This window comes from Rhinolophus sinicus, chromosome 13 (genome assembly GCF_057876585.1).
Source record: "Rhinolophus sinicus isolate RSI-liver-muscle chromosome 13, RSI-T2T, whole genome shotgun sequence".
NCBI lineage: Eukaryota > Metazoa > Chordata > Mammalia > Chiroptera > Rhinolophidae > Rhinolophus > Rhinolophus sinicus.
Window position 1 is genome coordinate 1,260,755 of NC_142513.1, and position 23,508 is coordinate 1,284,262.

Below are 23,508 nucleotides of genomic sequence, written 5' to 3' on the forward strand. Positions count from 1 at the left end.
TCCAATTTGTCTATTTTTTCTTCTGTTGCCTGGGCCTTTGCTGTCATACCCACAAAGTCATTGCCAAATCCAATGTTGTGAAGCTTGTGCCGTTTTCTCCTGAGTTTTATTGTTCTAGGTCCTGCATTTAGCTCCTTGATCCATTTCGAGTTAGTTTTTGTATATGGTGTGAGGTACGGGTCAGCTTCATTCTTCTGCAGGTGGTTGTCCAGTTTTCCACCATTTGCTGAAAAGATAGTTCTTTCCCCTTGAATAGCTTGACACCTTGTCATTTGACTATATATGTTGATACGGTGGTGGTTACAAGATGTCATGAATTTGTTAACTGCAGACAATGGTGTCACTGCATGTAGAATCCTGCTTCCTCCAGTCACCTGCTGTGAAATCTCCTGCAAGCGCCCCTCCCTGCACCTATTTTTCCTCCTCCGCAGGTTGGACTGGATGGTAATCGTGGGGTTGGGCAGCCACGCACCAGGCCTGGGCTCCGGCAGAGCTGAGTGCTCTGTGGTCCTGTCATCGGATGGGTGGCACCCTGCATCTGTGCACCTGCCCAGAGCATTCTGACCGTGGGGACCGTCTGTCCCCTGCCCGGAGCCACCATGGCTGTCGGGCTGACTGCCTCCACTCCGCTCACCCTCGGAAAGCACACAGCTGCAGGGCACCCAGGACAGTGGCCAGACAGCAGGGACCCTCGAGTCAAACTAACACTGTGTTCCAGGCATTTCGTTGCTTCCAGCAACAGGCTCCAATCCCCTGGAGAGGAGAGGCAGTCACTCAGAGCTTCCGGTGCTCAGAGAAGCTGCACCCCTCCGTCCATTAAGTGTGCCCACCCAGTGATGTCACAAGTGTCCCTGAATGCCTTCTCTGCCATGACCCACAGTTTTCTGAAACAATCCACGCGCTGGCCGATCCTACAGAACACACAGTCCGAGCCTCTGACCAGCCGTGAGGCTCGTCTGCAGGCGGCCTGCAGTCCTTTCCAAGAAGCCAACTGAGACGGTGAACATTTACCTTCACAGGTCTGTAGCAGTCCTCCTGGGTGACTCTCTTTACACAGATGGGTACTGACAGCTGTCACATAGTATAAAACAAGCCGTCACTAACGTATTTTCTTGCCTGATATTTTCGTGCTACACGGACAGGATGAACAGTGGTGAAGACCAGCCACACACACGCACAGTGAGGGAGGACCCGACTGTATGTTGTCACCCTCTGCAGAGACCAAGCAGCCCTTTATTAAACACGTGACCAGGACAGTGTGGTTCTCAGAGGCAAAGGACCAGTGTGTCCAGTGAAAGACTGACTGTCCAATAAGCTCGTACCAAATCTATATAACTTTACTAACAATTGTCACCCCAATAAACATTAAAAAAATAAAAGATAGAGAGATGGCCAAATACAGTCTTCACTTTGCAGAACCTTCACCCTGAGAATGCAGGAGCAGTGAGGCCCGTAAATGACACACATCGGGGGAACCACCAGGACATGTGCCGTATGTCTGGTGACACACTTGCCCATCAGGGGCCCCAGCTTTCATACCCACAGTGGACAGAGAAATGTCCTCTGGGAAATGTTTGAAAGTCCAACCGTTGAGACAGGACAAACCAGGACCAGTAAAAACATTCTGTTGATTCCTCTGCCCCAGGCCCAACTGTGCCACGCAGAGTACAGCTCTTTGCCGCCCCTCCACCCCCTAAGGATAGGGCTGTCGGTGCTTCTGAATTTTGGAAGCTTGTTGGCATTTTTAACTATGTCTTCATTTCACTGTTCCTCATGCATACGTGAGACTTGTAAAGCACCATCTGCTGGGAGCTCTTTTCCCAAAGAGCAGGTATCCCGAGAGGAAGCTTCTTGCCGGGGCCGCCCAGAGGGCTGGCGGGTTCATGGGGAGCATCTGGGCATCCTGTTCCGATTCCCTGACCTTGTGATCCAGTAAGAACCTAGCAGGCAGATGGCATGACGGCGGTGAACGAGGCGCCTCCCCAGCTGGACAGCTCCGAGTCCCTCGGCACAAGGGGGCTGCCGGGGCCATTGGAGGCCATGGGGACTGTGCTTGGCCCTGCCTTCCCCAGTGCTGGCCCGGGGGTCTGACATCCATTTCCCAGCACTAGATCGTGTGTCTGGCAGGTCTGCAGGCCGACCCTACCTCAGGCACAAGCAGCACGAGCTTTGGGGACAGTCTGAATGACCAGGACAACCATGGCACCACTCAGAGGGGTCCTGCCCAAGCCACTTCCATCCGTGGGGAGAGCCGGGATGGCACACTTCCCCGCTCAGAGCACGTGTGTCTACAGAGAAGTCGAGGGGCATCTGAGCACTTTCGTCTCATTTCCATCACGACGGAGACAAGGATTTGGGGGATCTGGCATTTGCCGTGGCCTGGAGTGACATATGCTGTGACACCTGTGAGGGTCCAGGGCCTGCTTCTCAGTGACCTTCTCATGAGCAGGTCTACACTGGAGAGGAGCCCTGACCCCTGACCCCACCTGGGAGGGCAGCACCACTCCTGGGACAGACCACCTGCCGCGACACTGGGTGCCTCTTAAATCCAGTCGGCACCAGTGGGCCCCCTCACATTCACTTACACTCCACATAAAGCACGCTCCGAGACGTCAGCATCTAGTTGCAACTGACTCTCCAAAACTGGCACTGAATCAATGGACACGTAGCCAGCCCGACTTCAAAGGGCCAACCCCTAATGGGACAGTCTCTGGGCAAAGTGCACTCTGCTCCCTCCCATGAGGACGCTGTCAAAGCCACAGTCATGCAAAGGTGTGGGCAAGAAGGTTGTCCTTTCCACACGGGCCCCACACGTCAGTTGCAGGTGGTCGTCTTCTAGGAAGCGGCTTCCACTGCAAAAGTCTGATAGAGACAAACATCTGACACCCGGTATTTGGGGGGCGGGGAAACGGAGGCTCTGGCTTTTCTGTGTTAGCTTTGCAGGCACAGCGGGCGGGAAACTGAGCAAGGAGCCAGCTCCGCACCGTGGCAGCAGCGTCCCGCCATCCCCTGGGACCCCCAACCTCAGGAGAGGACTTGGGATGCAGACCTTGTCGGCTGGTTACTGAAGGCCAGGAGTGACACATGGACGACCCTGAATGCAGCTGTCCTCCCCGTGCCCTGCAGCTGTGCCTCTGACACGGCCGGGTCGCAGAGGCTGACAGCACGCGGGCTGTCTGAGCACCACGCACTCCAACACCTCCTCTCCGAATCCGTCCGTCAGAGATGCTCAGACGCCTGTGTGTGCCTGTGCTGCGTTCAGGGCTCTGTCACAACACGGTGGCTTCCAGTTTCCGAAGCTACAAAATCAAGCTTTCAGGACAAGTCTTCGCTTTTCAAAGTGTTTTAATTACAAATGTGATTTTGAAGCCTGGCCACACAACGATGACACCCTCTCACTGGGAACCCCCTGCTCCGCACCACTGTGTGCACGTGTGTGTGTGCATGGGTGCCTGTGCTTACGTGTGTGCACGTGTGCCTACATGTGTGCCATGTGCATGTGTGTACCTTGTGTGTGCATGATGTGTGTGTGCCGTGTGTGCACGTGTGCTTATGTGTGTGCTGTGTGCATGTGTGCCTTGTGTGTGCATGATGTGTGTGCACGTGTGCCTGTACCTACATGTGTGCCATGTGTGCAGGATATGTGTGCATGTGTGCCTTGCGTGTGTGCATGTGCATGTGTATGCGTGCATGTGTGCGTGCATGTGCCTTATGTGTATGCGTGTTTGTGTGTGCCTTGCATGAGTGTGCATGCATGTGTGTGCCTATGTGTGTGCCGTGTGTGTATGTGTGCCTGTGCGTGTGCACACAGCAGGCTGTCTTCGATTCAGAGAGCAGTACCATGATCTACAGTGTTGACATTTCTACTGAAAGAAAACAGTCACCTGATAAGGACGTACACCTGTGTTTTAGGCAATAACTTTAATTCACCTGGAAGCAGGCTCTGCTCTGACCCTCCACAGTGCACACCAGGGCTGACTCACTTGGACTCCTGTATTTTAAACATGCATGCGGGAAAACAAGGACACAGTGCTGTGGGTACAGGCCTAATGTTTTAGGAAGTGACTCTCACTTTGTGACAGGGGTTTGGCCTGCAGTGACAGTGAGGCCTGTGACAAGAGGAACAGGCATGGCCAGAGCCAGGGCTCCCTTCAATGCTGGGAGCAGTCTGGGGGCCTTTGGTCAACAACTCTCAGTGCCTCTGGTCACCCTAGGTTGCCACAGTAACGCTTCCTGTTGGATAGCGCACAATTGGCGAGTAATGCATGGCTTGCTCTTCGGCAAATACTATTCAAGTAGTTTGAGCTTAAATATTTTAAAAGTAATCTTTACATTATTGAAGACTGGTAAAAAATACAGCATCTGACAACTATCAATCTGACGCTTTGAAAACCCTTGCGTTCGTGTTACCATAATTCGGAAAGCGATTCCTCGCCCGCAGGAAGCTCGTCACAGGGCTACTGTCGAGAGCCACCTTTTCCTATTCCGGGTTCAAATTTAAAATACATTCAGAAACCCTGTGATGCTTCCTTCTAAGGAGGAAAGTGGTCCCCTTCCTGTGACGTCCTTTAGTTATAAGTTTCATAATTAAGAGAGCGCTGTCAGCTAAGCAGGCCCCAGCTAACTGCTGTCACATAAGAGGGAATTAAAGAATTTCCTTCTCAAACCTTAATGAACACATGATGATCCCAAGGGGAGCTTTATGAAGAGACGGCAACAGCCATAAAGGTTTGGCAATCAGAAGTTAATTAGGACCAAGTCCTCCTCCAGGGATGGCGCTGTCTCCGTGGACACGGTCCTTGGAAAGGCTGGTCCTGCCATGACCAAAGCTCCGAGGAGCACTCGACAAGTCCAGCCCTGCAGGTGTCCGGGTCCCGGGCCAGTCAGGCCCTCAGTAGATGTCTGGGCAGCCTGAGAAATCCCGCTCAAAGTAACCGCCTGCGTACAGCCAGTCGGGGGTCCCAGTGTACGGGTTCCTGCCCTGGCGAAACCACCTGCAAACAGAAGAGGGTAAGGGAGCCAGAGGCGCCAACTCACGGCGCCGGGGGCCTCGCCGCGGCCAACACCTCTAACTGGGCATTGTCACATCAACGTGCATCTGCAACGCGCGGCCCAGGGCAGCCTCGTTGACTGAGGAGTATTAATCCACTTTCACGCAAACGCTCTCCCCACAAACATCCATGATGGCGCCTCACTCCGGACAAAACATGGAGGATTTCACAGAAAACACTCAGGCCGGGTGGTGAGCAGGGCAGGGGTGCTGACCCTATGTCACCCCGTGCCTGTCGGGGTGACGACCGTCATGGCCCTCAGTTTCCCTCCTTTAAGTGGGCCAGGTTTGTGTGTCATTAACTGGGGAAAGGGGACACATCATGGGCAGAGGGGTCACAGGGACCCCAGGTCATCCGATCAGCCAGTTCAGTCTCTGCCACCAGTTCCCACAGGCACCAGAGCAATGCCACCTGTGTGGCGCACGGGACAGGCATCTGTTTCAGGACATGGAGACAACTAAGAGGCCTGCAGCCTAGCAGGGAGCGTGCTGGGAGGACTCCCAAGGTCCAAGTAATTGTCTTCTCAGGACAAATATTTTTTTCACAATATGTTTTTTAAATTGACTACTTAAAAAACAATGAAGTTTCACTATTTCCTTTTTTTTTTTTCTGGAATAAAAGCAAATTCCATTTATCAAACTATTAGAAGCATAATAGTAAATGAAACTGGAAGCCCAAGAATCGAGAATTGGTTTTAAAATTGTCGGTCACATAAAAGTCACGAGGTGATGTCACTGGGCCCTGAAAAGAATGACTCCAACGAATCCAGCTTGACAGGGACGGCTCTGAGCCACCCCAGCTTTGTAAGTCTGGAATCGGAACCTTTCTATGTACAGATTTAAATGCTGCCTAAGTGTTGCAGGACTTAATTGATCGAATCCTTATTAAATGACTTATTTTCCTATCATGACTATTAAACAACAAAGGATAAGTAATGTGAGGCATTTCAGTAGGCGACGGGACAGCAGGCTCAGCAGCCAGCGTCACCTAACTGCTCCCTCCGGGAGCCCGGCAACGGTCATCGCCACGGTCATGGGGGAGCGCTCGTGGGCAGGGAGGCCATGGTGTGGCCGTGGTGTCTGGACGCACAGCATCTCTTTCCTTCAGTCACGCTGTGTTTCCTTGTTAAACTTGCCCTATTTCAGAAGACGCTCAGGGTGGACGATGCCAGGGGCAGGGCGGCAGTGAGGCCCCGTCTCACGTGGGCCGCCTCTCCCTGGTGGGGTCCACTCACTTCTGGGAGATGCAGCCCGTTTGCATAGTGGGTCCAGAGCCAGGCCTGGGCTGCCGGCTACCCTTGTAACAGAACCAGGAATGGCTTCTGCTCGGCCACAGGTGTGGGGCGTCCTCACTGTCCCCACGCCCCGCGGGGCCTCACCTGGTCTGCCACTCGGCCTCCTCCTTGGCGCGCTCCCTCCGGGCTTCCCTCTGTTTCTCCTCCAGCCGCTCCTTCTCCTGGCTCGCCAGGTCTAGGGTGCAAGCACAGGTGTGGGTAAGGAGTCAGGGCGGCCAGTGAGGCTCCTAGTCACTGTTAGGGAAGCACAGAGAGTAAATCCTGCCACCAGGGAACCAAACCCACCACAGGGCTCAGGCCTCACTGCCGACCGCGTGGGGAACGGTGGGGCGCTGACAGCACCATCCCCACAGTGTGTCACACCCGGTGCTATTTCCCTCGCAAAGCTGGTTACATCTGACCTTGACCTTCAGGGTCTGTGGCAGCCCTGTTCCCAGGACCACAGTGATCCCAAACATGAGGCCCCCCGCCTCCCGAGTGGTTTCTTTACTGACACGCCATGGGGACAATACCCGGAGTTGTGTCGCTGACCTGACCTAGAGTCGTGCGTGAATGAGCAAGGGGCGAGCTGGCTCCTCACCCTGACCCCCCCAAGCCACCCCGCACAGCGGTCCCCCAACGTGTGCTGCCAGGTGCGGGACACAGGACTGTCTCATCACAGCTGCAGACAAGTGACGCCCGCAGCAGTGGCCCCCCACACGGACAGCCCATGGGACTTCTCATGAACATGTCCAGTTGTTGAAATGCACCTAGTAATAACAATATCAGGGACTAGTGTTCTGCACGTATTCTTTTTCATTTCATTTTTCTAGTAATCAGATTATATTCCCAGGAGGATTGGTCTGCAGCAGGCCGGAGAGTTCTAACCCGCTCGGCACAGACTATTTGGGGGCTCTGTGCTAGGAGGGCTAAGGCCTGCTCGCTGGTGCAGCTGAAGGCGTGGGCATCCCTCCTCCCGCTCGGCGCCCACAGAGGCCCCACGCTCAGGCGCACCCATGTTGCCATCCTCCATGCCTCGGATGTCAGGGCGCAAGCGGCAGTCTGTGGGTGCCAGGATCTTCTCCATGCCGGTCTGCAGCTCGTTGAGACTCACGGTGAAGCTGGTGAAGTTATACATCTGCAAGGACGGGCACGAAACCGGGTCTGTGACGGCTCTCGCGCCTGTGCACTGTGCACATCTGGAAGCCGCAGACACACTCTGAACCCAGCCAGTGACGCCTGCTCCCTGGAGACGCTCCCGTCGAGGTCACTCAGGGCAGGCGCTCCCCCCACCCCGGCCTGAGACGCAGTTGCCTGGGTCTCCCCTGGGGGCTCCTCCTCTCCATCCCATGGGGGCCCCCACACCCTCCCCTTGACTCCTGACTTACACGACTGTCTCCCCAACATCCCTGGGGTATGACAGCAATCTCAGATGGAGTGCACCCCACATGGCTGGACTTGGGGCCGTGCCTTCCACCTGGCCTGCCCTTCTGCTTGTGTCCCCACCCTTGCAGTCTATCTCAACAAGCGGCCACATCACACAGAGTGGGGGTGGAGTCACTGCAGCCCCATCCCCCACCATGTCCCCAGCCCCTGGGCCTTGCCCCACTGCCAGTCTGCCTGGGGTGCCTCCTGGGGCAGCTACAACACTGCCATGTGTGCACAGAGCTGCGTGTCAGTCACCTGTCAACATGTCACCGTGACTCGTGCAGACAGCACGCCACGGCTGGGGCTGGGGAGTGGCTCTGGGCACAGGAAGCTCGGAGGCACATGCTCAGAAGCTCAGTGCGATCAGGTGACGCAGGGACAATGCACGGAGGCGGCTGGCGTGGGCGGGGGCCGGGGGCACTGACCTGCGCAGAGTTGGGGGGCCGGGAGTTGATCCTCCAGAGGAGCTTGCTGCCTGGAATGACCTGCACAGTCTCCTGAGCCACAGGCACAGCGTCCGCCACGTCACTGTCGGCTTTCTCTGCAGCGTCGTCCTGGAACAGGGCACACCTGTGGTCGCCGGCGGGGGGTGGCGCCAGCGCCTTTCAGACCAGTTCCAAGCCCCTAAGCACAGCCAGACGCCCTCTAATGAAAGAGAAGCCACCACACCCCCTGTCTGTGACCTGTCTGTCCCTCAGCTTAAGGAGAGGGTCGGGCGCTGCTTCTGCAGAGCTCGCCCCACCTGGGGGGGCAGCACTTTCCTGTGGGAGCACGCGGGCAGCATAAAGACCATGCTCTGGAGTCTGACCACGAGCCGATGACGGCGACACCGTCTACAACAGCCTGTGCCGTCCAAGCTAAGGGTGGCTCTGACGACGTGTTTCTGAGATGGAGCCCCTCCCACAGGCCGCCTCAAGCAAGCGGTCCGGCGGGCAGACTTCAGGGCATCCCAGCACCTCCAGACAATTCCATCTGGAGGCCGCATCTCAGTACAAAGAGACAATGGCCGCATTCAGCTTTCAGAATCCAGGAAGGGGACCAGAGAAAGAATAAAGTGGTTATTCATGCAGCCAGCCGTCAGGGGGAGAACACTTAAATGTCACAGACGCAGCCTGGAGGCCTCCCACCTGACTGCAGGCTCCACGGGTCGGTGGGTTGGTGCCAGAGCTAAATGCGGACAAGACTCTTTATTTCCAGGCTCCCAAAAGGAACAAGGAAGCTAAGCCAACACGTGAAAAGGCGTTGCTGAATGGATTTAACATTCTAGGTCTTAGAATCTTTAAATAAGGAGGCTAGTTGGTTCAGTGGTTAGAGTGCAGTGCACATAACACCAAGGTCGTGGGTTCAATTCCCACATGGGCCAGTGAGCTGTGCTCAGCACAACTAGATTGAAAACAACGACTTGACCTGGAGCTGATGGGTCCTGGAAAAACACACTGTTCCCCAATAAAAAAAAATTTAAAAAAAAAGGAATCTTTAAATGGAACTTTACTTGTTTCTAAGTAAAGGAACATTATGAGAAAGGATCCTAACAGCACATATGAAAAACATGGAGAAGCGAGAGGAGGCTCTATGTTATCTAGAAAACATGACAGCTCTTTGAACTATCACTGCTGGTTGCAGCTCTGGAACAGTCTTCAGATGAGCGGTATTGCAAAGCTCCAGGGGAGAAAGCGGCACCACTGTCACTACTTCCCGACTGCTGAATCTATTATCTGTTCTCAGAACTAAAATGCAGCAATGACAGTCACTTGCTGTTTTAATAGGTCTAAGCTAACAGGAAGGCTAATAGGTCAGGAAGACAGGTTTATTAAGAAGTATGCAGAATGTGGAGTTTCCAGGAAGAAATGGAGGTGCCTCCTGATTCTGCCCGGCCTGGGGGGACAGACGCTGTGACACAGGATCCCCTGCACCCACGGTTTCTAACAGCAGCGCCTGCAGCATCGGAAGGCAGATAAACTCCACTGCCAATCCAGAGTCCACAGGACGACCAGTTTCATGGATAGACGAGTCTACGCATCAGCCTTTCCCAGCAGGGCCATGAAGGAGTAGGGGAGGCAGACTGGTTTCCCAGAAGCCCTGAGCCCGCCCGCCTGCTGCCCCGCCGGGACACGTGCCCGAGCAGCGCCTTACCAGCTTCGCCTTCCTCAGGGGGTCGCCTCTCCGCTCCTGCTTCCTGAAGGACTCATAAGCCGCCGGGTCTATGCCCCACAGGCCCTCTGTCCATTTGCCATAGATGATGAAGAGCTTCCTTTTGCTGCATCAAAGGGGGTCACAAAGCAAGTTAGCAGCAATGGGCCACCGTTCTTCAAACATGCCGCACCCTAACTCTGCCTGAGGAATAAATGGCCGTCCTGGCTTGTCTTCTTGTAAATCTTAGTCTCTCTCTGGACAAAAAGGCAAAGGGAAAACTGCACTGTGTGATCTCTAATCATGCCACGTGAGGCCATTCATACTCCTAATAGACCAAAGCAGAAGAGAAAACGAAGGTTCGGAAACCTAAAAGGGTGGGGGACAGGGCTGGGGAGACAAGAAGCAGTGACAGTGTGGACGTACATATTTTCTAGGTAATACACAGCCCCTGCTGCGCTGGCTTCTCAGTGTTTTTTACATGTGCTGTTAGGATCCGTTCTAATAATGCTCCTTTCCTTAATTTGTATGAACCGATCTGATTTTTAAAATACACTGAATTTTCATGTTCCTCAGCCCTTTCTCTAGAAATTCCACAAACAGGCCTTCTCGTGCTCAGCTGACATTGCTTGTCTTTGTCACCACATGTTGGGTACCTCTCTGATTGCCCGCCATCTTTTCTCATTTAATAACAATAACCTCTGAAGACCTTTCCAGACCAGCCACCAGAGCTCCCTGCCGGTTCCAAAAGGAGCCATGCCAAGTGTTGGACCTTTTCTTTGTGTATCTTCCTAGGGGGAGAGCACACAGTTGACCACTGCCCTGCCAGCCGTGTGACACCCTGGGAGGGCACGCATGTCTCAGCGGCTCAGCCTGGAAGGACAGCCAGTGGGGACTGGCGGGGAAGTCCTTACTCTGGAGAGACAGCTTGGCTGACACTCTCTGTCTCCAAGAGGCCTAGTGTCAGGGCAGAGCTCACTCGAATTTGGGGTGGAAAAACCGAAAATTGGACCAGGGTTTGCACGTGCTCACTGAGGGCTACTGAGCGAGGCCTTGAGGGCATGGCCACCTCTTCATGTACAGCCGGTTTGGCGGACCAGCTCACGGGCCAGCTAACCGGCCCGCTAACCGAACAGCTAACCGACCAGCTAGCTGCAGTCTCTCTCTGGGTGAGTCCACCAGAGAGGCTGCTCACGGCACTGGTCACCGCCACTCAAGAACAGGACTGCTGTCCTGTGAAGTCCACACAGTCCCAACTGATTTTAATGGGCAAAGTGGGTGGCGGCTTAAATGTGAAGGTATTTTCCAGGCTGTTTAAACAGGTGGGTTTCTGGAACCCAACAGAATGGGTCTGAGCAAAAGCACATGCTACTTTACGTTGGAAACTTGTTTCTAGTTGAAAATGTATATATTTTAGGAGCCGAACCTTGTGACATTATATGGCCCAAATTACTTATGGGGGGAAAAAATGAGAACCTTGAGACCCAAAACATAAATAACTAACCCAAACGGTGGGGGGAACCCAGAAAATTTGTTAAAATGATACTGACCACTTCTCTGCTCAAAAACACTGTAAACATCCCTAAATTATGGATCGGAACAAAGGCGTCAAATGAAAGTGACGCTCACGCGAGCTGACGCTCGGGTTTTGTCTGACAACATGCGATGGATGCTGGTGGAGAGAAGGAAACAGGGGAAAAGTTTACATCTGCAGCACCATCTCCTCGGAGGGTCTCCTTTCCTCCTGCCCATTTTACCAAAGGAAAACAGACCCAGATCTTTTACCCTCAAGAGAGGGTGGGACGGGCTCCAATCATTCACCAGCCTAGAAATGACACTGCAAACTGCTCCTCTGTCCCCTCGTATGCTCAATAATGACATGTTTTCTCCCAAACAAGAGCCATAACTTTGCACCATGAGCGGACGTACAGCTGAACGACGTCCTTTGCAAGGCGCACACGTGCTGCAGGAGCACAGTGGGAACCAAGCCGGATGCGGACCTACTTTTTGTCTTGAATGTGTCCTTCCACTTTGTGAAGCTCTTTTCCAAACAACCCACATGGTTTGAAGTGAAGCACACACTTATCTCCAGTTCTATGGAAAAAACAAACACAGGCTTCTGTTGTGGGATAGGAGCATCCAGAAAAAGCAAGGGGAGGGGGAGGGAGGGAAAGGAAGGGAGAGGGTAAGAGAGGGAAGAGGGGGAGGGAGGGGGAGGGAGGGAGAGAGGAGGGAGGGAGAGGGAGGGAGAGAGGAGGGAGGGAGAGGGAGGGAGAGAGGAGGGAAGGGGTGAATGAAGGAGTGAGAGGGATGGGCAGGGAGGGGGAGAGGTAGGGGCAGAGGGAGGGGGAGAGGGGGAAGGAGGGAGGGGGAAGGAGAGGGAGGGGGAGGGGGGGAGGGGAGGGGAGGGAGGGAGGGAGGAGGGAGGGCGCGGGAGGGGAGGGAGCCATGCAGACGCGAGGCTGCCGGGGCCGCGCTGGCCGGCACTGGGCACTTTCCCAGTTGAGGAAGATGTCCCATCACTGCCTGTGGTGACGGCTGCATAATTCAGTACATTTACTACAAATCATTGAAGTGTCCACTTTAAGTGGAGGGCTTTTATGACATGTAAGTTATATCTCAGGAAAGCTATTAAAAAACAAAGCCAATCAGTTGTGAATGTCCAGGAATAAAGAATGACAGACTGGACAGTGGACAATAACTGAGAATGGCCACTATATTTTCGCCCAGGAATCACCATTGTTTACTGTTGTTTAAAATTTCAAAATAACTCTTGTGACTAAAAACAAGACAAGTGCCAACACAACATGCCTGCCTCAGCACCACCGGAATCAGGTCCCGCCACCAGGGCTGGGCCGGGGCTCCCTGTCCGGAAGCCGTGGGGCGGGGCAGACACGTGCAGGTGGCAGCGGTGTGGCCTGTCAGGCCCCTGCCGCGCTGGCCACATGCCGTCGGCCGTTACCTGTGGTTCAGGATCTCCACTGTTCCGTACTGCTCAATCCACAGCTTCCCGATGATCACGTTGTGCACACAGCACGTAGGGTTGGTCCAGGTGTAGGCCTCATTGTGTCTGTCAGAGGCCAGAAAACAAACGAGTCAGAGAGCAAAGCAGACACCGCGACGCAGAAGCGAGGCAGCAGACGGAATTGAACCATAATTGCCTTAAAACCTGTGCGAGAGAACACTGCTTTGAACTCCCCTGACAGTGGCTATTTATTTAGCATTCGTTTGAAATTTATGTCTTCTTCCCTTTGTAGCCTCAACAAAGCTTTCTACTTGAATGTCAAGACAAGTTCATAAGCAATAAAGAACACAGAGACAAAGAGAGTAGCTCTCCTGTCAAGTTGCCCGCAGAACGGCCTCAGCAGACACACCCATGGGACGCGGTCCAGCCGCAGCCTGGGGAGCTGGGGGCCAGGGCACAGCAGGACGGGGGGGTGGCCTGTGGCTTGGCCCACACTGCGAACACCTTTCCTCATGCTCCCCAGTGGCCTGACCCAAGGAGAAGAGAAGCCCCCACAGATAGGAAGTGAGATTGCAGGACCTATGTCCCGAGGGAGGCTGCGGAAAGCAGGCAGCTCGGTGTAGAAACATTTCATGACAAATAGTTGCAACTCCTTGAATTTCCCAGGTGTAATCCAAACACATTACTCAGTGAGGTGTGCGTCTTTTCATCTCTATGTGCCTCTCCCAAAAGCAAAGGCCACTGGGACAGGCCCGTTTCCCAGAGGGGCTGCCCTCCTGGGCCTGGGGACCTCACCAGCCGTGGGATGCAGGGGCGGGACTGGGGAGAGCCTGCTCCCCCAGGTCCTCGTGGACCTCTGACAACCATCCAAGCCAGCCCAACGGGGAACAAGACTCCGTGTGTGCCTGCCCCGGGGTACTGCTCCCCAGCCAGCCTCACACCTGGGAAGCGGCTGCTGGCCGCAGCCTGGACTGCGTCTGCAGTGGCTTTGCAGGCGACTGCTAGAGACTCCGTTTCTGTTTCGTAGTGTCTGATCAACATCGGATCAGCATTTAGATTCAGGTCGCATGGGTGTGGGGGCAGCCTGAGGACGGCCCCTCCATGTTCCCCACGTCCTGGAATTCAAACCCTCCCGCCCAGGCCAAGGTTGGTCTGAGTGACCAACAGCACACAGGTGGGCGGAGGGGAGGTGTTTGGGTCACGCTGTGGCTTCCCTCTTGGAGACTTCTCCCCTTGGGTCTCGGGCTCTGAGGGACACCAGTGCCAACTGCTGTGGAAGCAGATGCTTTCCCCAGGACCCGGCCTGGCCCACCTCACGGGACCCTGTGCAGGTCCCGCTGCCCGGACACCACGGGAGACACAAACACTGCTTGTTTGGTGCTGCGAGAGCGGGGTCGGCACGCAGCTCTGACCAGTGACCAGAGCACGTCCAGACCCCGTGGGAAAGACGACGGAGGACTTCCTCCCAGGAGCGCCAGCCCCACTGCGTACCTGGGGGAATGGTCTGACTGCAAGGTTTCTGCCGCCTCCGCAGAAGGGCCTGGGCCGCCAGCACAGGAAGCCTCCCTCCCAGTGAGGATGGGCTCCTGCCCCTTGGGTCTGCGGGAGGCGGCCCCACTCACCGCAGGAGCTCCAGCGTGATGGTGCCCCGGGGCTCCGCCTCCACGCTCTTCCCCCAGAACTTGAGCTTCGGGTAGATGGAGCCATGGAACAGGAAGTCGTGATGGAGGCCTTCGGAATAGAATGCGCTGATCGGGGGGTGGTGGCTGACCTGCTCGGATATGAATCTGAACCCCAAGTCTTCCCTAGGTACAAAAACGAGAGAGAAAGGAGGGGAGCAGGAGAGACAGAGCAGGAGCCACGTTAGTGACAGCAGCCCCAACAAGGTCTGCCCAGTGGCCCTGTCGGTGCAGCCGCAGTGGCACACGCTCGTGCGAGTGGAGGGCCCTCGTGTCGGGGAGAGCCGTTGGCAACTGGGAACCACACCTGCTGCCACCGGTGGCAGAAATATCCAACACCTGCTCTGATGTCACACTTGGCCTGATGCGACAGCACACGCACACGCACAAACTGCCTCCACGGGGCTACCTGAGCTCACGCAGGTCTCCAAGCACCTCTCAGAACCAGGGACTGAGAGGCCTGAGACCTGACTGTCACTGAGTCTCAAGAGATGCCCACTGCCCAAAACCAAGAGGGATGAATTTCCAGCCTTTCCGAAACGGGTTTCCTTTCTAGCCTTCGTCTGAGGCTCCTGGAAGTTTTGCGATAAAATGTCTTATGCCCTGAGGTATTTCTGGCCAGGAAATAGGATTTTGGTGCACTCTTTTTCAATAAAAATGTCATTTTTTTTATTGTTCCGGAACTGTGAATACACCTACAGTTGTAGTCATTAGCAATTATAAAAGCTAAACCACATAATTACTAACTTAACTGAAATCTGAATTTCCAATCATTACAGAGGAAGGAAAGTTGAAAATTAGATTTTTAAAAGGTTGCCTACCAAGGTATGTAATTTACAAAATGAATACTTGTCTAAGAAAAGAAAGTGCTATTTTTAGTTTACGGAGCAATTTGGGAGGACACAGAGACATCAGTGAGTGACTTGGTTTGGTCATGTTTGTCCCCAAACAGAAAGACTGAGCAGGTCCTGTGTGCCTAATGTGCAGGGACACTAGGCACGCATGTGACCTGGGGACTAAGACATGACAAACCAAGTATACTGGTTTAGAAAGAACGTTAGTTTTTTCTATCAGTCTGTGACACTTCAGTCCAATCCAGAATGAAGCTCCTGGATGAGGTGAAAAATTAGGACTGTCACACGACCATCGGCACTTGGACTGTTCAGATTGTTTTAATCTGTATTGCTTATTTCCCGCTGTTTAGAACTTTATTCATATTATGCTTTGATTTCTCTTTTCAAGATATATATATATTTTAATTTTTTATTGGGAAATATTGGGCAACAGTGTGTTTTTCCAGGGCCCATCAGCTCCAAGTCAAGTCACTGTTTTCAATCTAGTTGATTTATGGAGGGCGTAGCTCCCTGGCCCATATGGGAATCGAACCGGCGACCTGGGTGTTACGTGCACTGCACTCTCACCAACTGAGCCAACCAGCTGCCCCTCAAGATATTTTACTGATGCTCTTTAATAAACTAAAATTGTAATAACTTGCTAAAAGCTAGATAAGGTCAGCATCTTGAACCTGGCACGAAAACATGTGGGCCGGAGCAAGAAACCTGCTCAGGAGAAACACCTACAAAGAACCCTCTAGTCAATTCACTACAGAGATTCCCTTAGGACTGACTCTCGGGGCAAGTCTTTCCCTCATTTGGGCTTCACCTCCCCCATTTCTAAACTGAAGATACAGGGCTGCCCCTACCATCCCTCTTGCTGTGACATCACCTGCTGAACCCGTGTCATTTATGGAGAAGCCCAGTGGTGGCATCCTAACACGTCCAGCTCTCTCCAAGGTAATGAGATTTTAAGCCCAGCTGCTCCACCGCTCAGGGCCAGTGAAGTCACATTCCCAGGCCAGCAGTGAGGGCCAGATATCGGGCAGTAGCGGCAGTGTCCAGGCCAAGCCAGATTAGAATTCACAGCTCCGGCCCTAATGTCGCTGCCCAACCGGGAGTGATTTACTGCACACGTGCAGGCCGGCCTGCAGCCCTACAGATGACGTTCTGACCCCCCCCCCCCCCCCCGTGGTCTGAAACCAGAGCTGGCACACACCTTCAGCCTCTTTACACACCTGAAAACTGCCTGTTGTAAGCAGACTGACATCCCAGATCCCACCACCGTTTCCTCACCGAGGTCATCCTAACACATGGGACAAGGGACCCGGCAACCACAGTCAGAAATTTCAAAGAAACTACACTTCTTTGAACCCAAGAGGCCACTGATCACACCAACACCCTTGTTTTATTTTACCAAAGAAAGAAAACATGCCACAAAATAAATTATGACAGGCAGAAATGCTAACACACATGGTATCAGTAAAATACTGTAACTTAGGAAAAGGTTTTAATATCGTGGGGGAAATGAATGTGGCATAGTGTTAAACGAAAAAGGATACAAGTTAACCATGTCACATCATGTAAACACACACACCCAAGAGATCTACTAAAATGTTAACACTGTCTTTCATGGGATTATGTCTGACTAGTCTTTTTCACTTTTCTCAATTTTACACATTCTCGAGAGAGAGCATGCCCTTGTACTTAAAAACAAACTTTTGTCCAATAAAATGTCCCCACAGGCTCCTACCAGGACCAAGAGTGGATGGAACAAAAGCTACTGCACATGTCACCAAACGCTCTCGGAGCCCGGGCCCAGGCTGTGCTCACTCTGTGACCTGACGACGGTGAGCCCACAACACAGCTGTGTGTGAACTCTTTCCTTGTGCTTTGGGTGGCACTCTCGCTGAGCGAGCTAGCGCACGGATAATTGTGGGGCAGTGAGGTCAGTGGCAAGCACCACAGATGGCCAGTCTGCCCTGGGTCCAGTCCCTGGTGTGTGTGCTGGGCTCCAGGACTGGGGGGACGCTGGGGGTGGGGGTGGGGCAGGAGGGGCTGCTGAAGCTTCCCGCGAGAAACGCCATCAGAAGGAACTTCAGTGGCACCTAAGATAAGGTGTGGTCGGGTCACTGTGCCACAGCACCGGTCACGCCTAAGAGCCCACGCGAGGCTGCACGTGGTCAGGAGGCTGGGAGCAGGGCCTCCCGTAGGTTCTGTTTAAATCACCCGCTCCCTGCACAACACCGATTGATGCTCTGGGAAATGGACAAGTGTGTGTACTGGGGCCGACATCCACGTTAGCTCAAAGCTGACGGCCCTACGCTTCTGTCCAGCACATTCACATACGTTCTCTCTCCATTCCTGAATTGAAAACATTGTCCTATTTTCAACTGTTTTTCCTCACTAGGGTTTTGTTATGCTCCTGACATGACATTCTTCATACGTGAAACATCTCGCCCACGGTCTTCCAGGCCCTTCAGTAAACTCCTCAGAGTGGAGAGAGCCACGCTGCTGGAAGAACCGGCCCACCGTCAACCAGAGCGCCCAGCGCACAGGCTGTGAGGGGCCTGCCTTACCTGATGAGCTCGTACGTCTCTCCCAGGAGCGGGTTGAACGGCTTGCCAGTCCTCTCCCACTGGGAAGCCACCGCTGACACCGCAAAGGCGGCTACACACTGCAAACAACACACAGGCGTGAGCGGGTCTCCAGCAGGAGGCGGGAGCCAAGGGCTGCAGGGCGGTTCAGGCACCGAGATTCTCTGGGTCATTGTTTACTCTCTGGTGACTGTTCAGTCCTCTACGTGTAAATGTCTGAGATTACAGAGATTCCAGGAGATGCCTTTGTCACTCACCACTTCCTCTAAGCCAGAGGAGCAGGAACTCCCCGCTGCTTATACTGCCCCCGCCTGGACTTCTTGCAGGCCCTTTGCAAGGGCAGCCTGTCTGTCCCAGCTGTGCACGCACACAGGCACACACACACGCATGTGCGCAGTCAGGTACATGCAACACACATGCACACGGGTACACACACGCATGCACACACAACATACATGTGCACCTGGGCAGGTGGGTGCACATGTACATGTGGGCACACATGTGCGTGCATACGGACACACATGACATGCATATAGGTGCACATGTGGCACACACGCACACACACGCACACACAGGGAACACACATGTGCCCACATGGACAGTGCTGCTGAGAGAACCCAGGAGGGGCTGACATGCAGGCCTGTGAGACCACGGCCGCCGGGCAGGACAGACAGCACCCACACTCAGGGTCAGCTCTGCTGGCTCCCCTCCCAGACGTCCACTAGGCAGGGGCCGGGTCCCAACCGTGACGTGGCCAGTCACACCCACTCACAACCACGCTCTGGCACCCACCTGCATCCTGTCCAGGGGCTGGGGCTGGCGGGAGGCCTTGTGGACGAGGTACACGTGCTCCATGTATTCCGTAATCCGCTGCAGGAAGCTCAGGGGCTCGTTGAAAGCGATGGGCATGGTGATCTTGGACAGCTCCTGCAAGGGCCAGCGAGGACCATGAGGGGCCCGTCCCCAGGAAGCACAGCCCACTCCCGCCCCGCATGGAGGGCCCCTTCCTGGACAGGTCTGAACCCCCCAGCGATGGGGGAGCACCCCTGGAAGGTAAAGCCGCTGCCCCCCCCCCCCACTGCCTGTGCCATGGCTCCGCCCCACTCCTCTGTCTACGCCCACCGCCCCCTTCCAGACCACCGAGAGTGCAGGAGCGCCCTGACTGGCCACCTCCAGTGGCCTGCCCCCAACTCCAGCGTGTCCTTCAGGCCACCTCCAGATTGATGGTCCCAAAGCATCATTCAAAAGAGTCATTAGCTTCCCAGCATGTCAGGGGTGATGGCTCATTAACCAGGCAGGTGAGACATTCCATAATGTGGCCCGGTGTGCTGCGCCCAGAGGCTTTCAAAGCTGGCCACAGTGTTTCCCTCTGAGACCTGCACTCAGGTTCAGGTGGGCAGAGCGAGTAGTGCAGGGCAGGAGCCAGGAAGAGGCTGAGGGGGACACTAAGGGACAGTGTGACAGGGCACTGAGAGCTGGTGTGTATGGAGCAGATGCTGACAGAGTGGAATACGGCAAAGGACCTCCCAGGAAAAAGCCTGCTGAGCATGGCAGGGTGTCAGAAAGGACCGGAGGGTGAGGGGCCAGAGGGCAGAGGGCACCGGAGGAGAGGGAGGGAAAGAAACACAGGCAGCCCTGAGCGCAGGAGCCGCGCTGGCCTTGCTCACGTCAGGGGGGAAGAGATAAAGCGACGTGACATTCCACTGCTCAGCTGCTCACCTGCCCCACGCCTGCTGGTGGCACTGCAAGTGCGACACCCTCCACCCCCACCCCAGGGAATTCACCACATCAGAACTGCACATTCACTTATCCTGGGGTCCAGGTGCCAGATTATCCCAGAGACTCTCCAGCAAACACACGGCAACGGCCCGAAATGACCCAAATGCCCCACAACAGGCCAGGTCAGTAAATACAGGACGCCCCAGAGGCAGCACAACGCAGGGACCAAAAGAATGAGAAGCAGCTACGTCGTGCCGTGGATGGAGAAAGGTGTGGGGGCCTATCGTGCACCCAAAGAAACGGGGAGGAGATATACACGGTCAACTTCAGGTGGCGTGGTAAGACAGACTATAGATTTTGTAATGGTTGCCTCTGGGGAAGGGACAGTACAGGAGGGAGCGGACAGGGACAGGGAGCTGGATGGATGGATGGATGGATAGATAAATGATAAACAGACAGACAGACAGATAGATCTAGGACTATATCTTGTTTGGGAGATTTAACTTTGGACTTACAATTTGAAAACAAAACTAAGTTTAGAAAAGCAACCTCCATGCATCAAGCATAAAAAGAAACAAATGAGCCCGTGAAATCCCACGGGCACAGCCCCCCCAGTGAAGGAGCCAGTGCAGACGCCCTCCGAGCACAGTGGCTGGAGATGCGCTAGTCACAAAAGAGCCACAGAAGCCAACAGACCACCGTTTTGGTAAACACGCGGCTGTCGGCGGAGCTGGTGCTCCCCAGAGCAGCGCGTGGGGACACAGTGAGTGAGCCCTTAGCTCTGCGCCAGTCCCCATCCAGTACCTGCAGCACGGTCGGTGTGGGAGAAACACACACACAATGGTGGTTCCATAAAGCCTGTTGCCCCAGATCTGAAGCATCGTTGAAACAAATCAAAACACGGTTCCTAAGTGTCTCCCCTCAGGAGATCCAGAAACAAGACCAATCCAGCGGCTGCCTGGGGCCCGCCCAGATGTGGTCTGGAGTCCTCTCCCTGGACAGGTGGCTGACTGCAGGTGCCAGACAATAAAGTACAGCACGAGCCAGGAGCATCATTTGTAAAGGACAGTGGGCCACTGGAGGGGCCATCACCAGCCACGGCCTTCACCAGCCACGGCCATCACCAGCCACGGCCTGCAACAGCCACGGCCTTCACCAGCCACGGCCTTCACCAGCCACGGCCTTCACCAGCCACGGCCTGCAACAGCCACGGCCTTCATCAGCCACGGCCATCACCAGCCACGGCCATCACCAGCCACGGCCTTCACCAGCCACGGCCATCACCAGCCATGGCCATCACCAGCCACGGCCTGCAACAGCAAATAGGCTCAATGCCCTGATTTCAAAAGTAAGTAACGAGACAAACCAGCTGGCGATGTTGTCCACGCTGGGTGATGCTAGCGAGCCCGACACTTCATGTGAAGACTGACAAACAGGAAGAAGCACTCACAGCCCTACTGTCTTATGCAAACCACCTTCACAGCAGAGGAAGGGGGCTTCCTCACTGCAGACGCAGCCCGGGGAATGAATGAACAGTGACAGTGAATGAGTGGGTCTAGGCGCTGGGCATCAGCTCATAAACTCCGAAGAGCAACAAAAGGTTCAGGACAGCAGGATCCAAACAAGGTCCACCCACAGACGTAAACCCCATGAGAACGGGTTTGGGGCAGCTGGCTACCTGGTGATACTAAAGCACTGTTCTTTTTAAAGGAGAACAGTGCTGTGGCTGTCTTGAAAAAGAATCCAATCCTGTCCAACACATAAGAAATATCTACAAAGAGAAGGACGTCTGGAACCCGCTGGAACACCAGGGAGGGAAGTGGTGGGGATTGGCTGAGGCCTAAGCAGCCCTGAGCGACAGCTGGAAACTCTGTTCACTCGTTGTTGCTCTTGTTTAGTGAGCTAAGTAGTAAGAAGAGGGTGCCACCGGTCCCCTTAGAGGTGTGCAGTGAGATAAGCACCTCAAGGGGGAAGTGACGAATGTGTCCAGTGGTGCAGGGTGACCCAGCAAGGTCACCTTGCCCGGTGGCTCTGAGAACAGGCCAACCCGTATTTCCATTCAGCTTTAATGTAAATCCGTCAGTCCCGTGGGGACTGCACTGCCATGACGTCACTGTGGAAAAGATGCTTTTGGTACCAGACTTCTGAAGGGTCAGGATCAAGGAGCTGGTCGAGTTCGTCACAGATCCCGTCAGACACTTTTGTCTGGACCTGAACTGGTCAGTCAAAATATAGGAGGTGATACCGCTCAGAAAAATTCCCCAACATGGTTTTGAAGAGAGCGCTGAGAGAGGTGTGCAGACGTGTGTGTGTGTGCAAGCAGGGCGCAGGGTGCGGACGAGGTCTCCAGTCTGCGGGAGCCCTGGGGCACTGCCACCCAGGCCTGGTGAGCACGACCAGCGGCCACATCTTGGTCTCTAAACACTGTCCTCCAATAAAAGGACGTCAGGAAACGCGGGGAAAGCCAGGTCACGTGTGTGGCACAGGGAGCAGTCACATTCCCACAGACGCCCTTCATTTGGTCACTGCACCACAGTCATAGGTGAGATGGTGACATTATGGGAAGCTGGGTGAAGTTTACAGGACTCACAGTGCTATTTCACAACTTTCTATACGTCTAAAATTATTTCCAAACAAAAAGGTTAAAGAAAGATGAAGTTTCCTCTGGGAACAAAGGACTGGAGTGGAGAAGAGCAAAAAGTAACCGCAGCAGCAGGATGGAGTCAAGGCCATGGGAGAGTCAGCAGGGGTTGCGTGCTCCTGGGGTGCCCCTCCCCAGAGTCACAGCAGGATTCTCAGTCAGGAAAGACCAGCAAACGAGAACCTATGGCCTCTGGACACCAGCTGCCCAACTCTTCCTTCTGTTACAGATTCTGAGCATCTGAGCTCGGCCGGCAGCCCCGTGGGGATGGGCTGGGGACGCTCAGCGTGTCCGGGAACCCCAGAAAGCCCCCATTTCACGCGGGTCACCAGAAGCCGGCTGACTCGGAGCACATCACAGACCCGAGGGGAACGCCCAGAGTGGAGCCTACGGAACTGCCTCCTACAGGCCGTAACAACTTAGCTTCTTCACCCTTCCCCTTTCGCATCTGCGCCTTTGCTACTTCACTGTCTCTGTTTCGTGCCGTTTATAAACACGCAGAGGCCATGAACGCCCAGGAACGGTGCAGCTGCGGGCGCCGCCGGGCCCAGGGGACTCACCAAGCCGATGCATCTCTTCAGTATACTCCACACACTGAAGTCGGTCCTGGTGAACATGGGGGCCGGCAAGCACGTCCTGAGCGGTGAGAGAGGACAGCAGGCGTCAGCCCAAGCAGAGCTGCTTACGACGGATGACTCTGCTCAAGGCCACTTTTGTTTTTAAACTTCTATTTATTTAAGTGTGTTTGTCCAGGACCCATCAGCTCCTACTCAAGCAGAAGGCGCAGCTCACAGTGGCCCACGCGGGTACCAGCCGGCAACCTTGTTGTTAAGAGCACCGTGCTCTAACCAATGGAGCCAACCGGCCACCCTCAAGGCCACTTTTCCCTTTCCTTTTTCTGTCTCAACATTAGCAACTCCGTTCTGCAGTGCCTGGGGAGAAACAAGACTACCTGCTGAAGTCCCAAAGGACGGTTTCTGCATGGACTCTGGACGGCCTCCTGGGCTATAATGCCCGTGACCACACAGCCGACTTTCCTCCCACAGAACTGGGGGCAGGGCACCAGAGGAGCAGGAAGAAAGGTCATCGGTCCCTCCCCGAGGGGCAGTGGAACACAGCAGGACCACGGACAGAGGCCAGGCCAGGAGGACACCAAAAGGGACCCAATTAAGAAAACCTTTTCGGAAACCAG

The 23,508-nt window shown here is 54.5% G+C and overlaps 1 protein-coding gene across 5 annotated transcripts in view; it reads right to left on the bottom strand.

Moving 5' to 3' along the window:
- Positions 1-3,327: 3,327 nt before the first annotated feature.
- The window catches only part of OSBPL2 (oxysterol binding protein like 2), a 43,497-nt gene continuing 23,316 nt past the window's right edge, over positions 3,328-23,508 (bottom strand). For all 5 annotated transcript variants that reach the window (XM_074317669.2, XM_074317670.2, XM_019753396.3 and 2 more), the window contains exons 4-14: positions 22,877-22,952; positions 18,749-18,883; positions 17,939-18,036; positions 14,470-14,652; positions 12,845-12,952; positions 11,887-11,976; positions 9,886-10,009; positions 8,178-8,306; positions 7,339-7,462; positions 6,430-6,520; positions 3,328-4,994 (exon numbers count right to left, since the gene is read on the bottom strand). In XM_074317669.2, the coding sequence (XP_074173770.1) occupies positions 4,892-4,994; positions 6,430-6,520; positions 7,339-7,462; positions 8,178-8,306; positions 9,886-10,009; positions 11,887-11,976; positions 12,845-12,952; positions 14,470-14,652; positions 17,939-18,036; positions 18,749-18,883; positions 22,877-22,952 (1,261 nt within the window). In that variant the 3' untranslated portion in view covers positions 3,328-4,891. The remainder of the gene's footprint in view (positions 4,995-6,429; positions 6,521-7,338; positions 7,463-8,177; positions 8,307-9,885; positions 10,010-11,886; positions 11,977-12,844; positions 12,953-14,469; positions 14,653-17,938; positions 18,037-18,748; positions 18,884-22,876; positions 22,953-23,508) is intronic.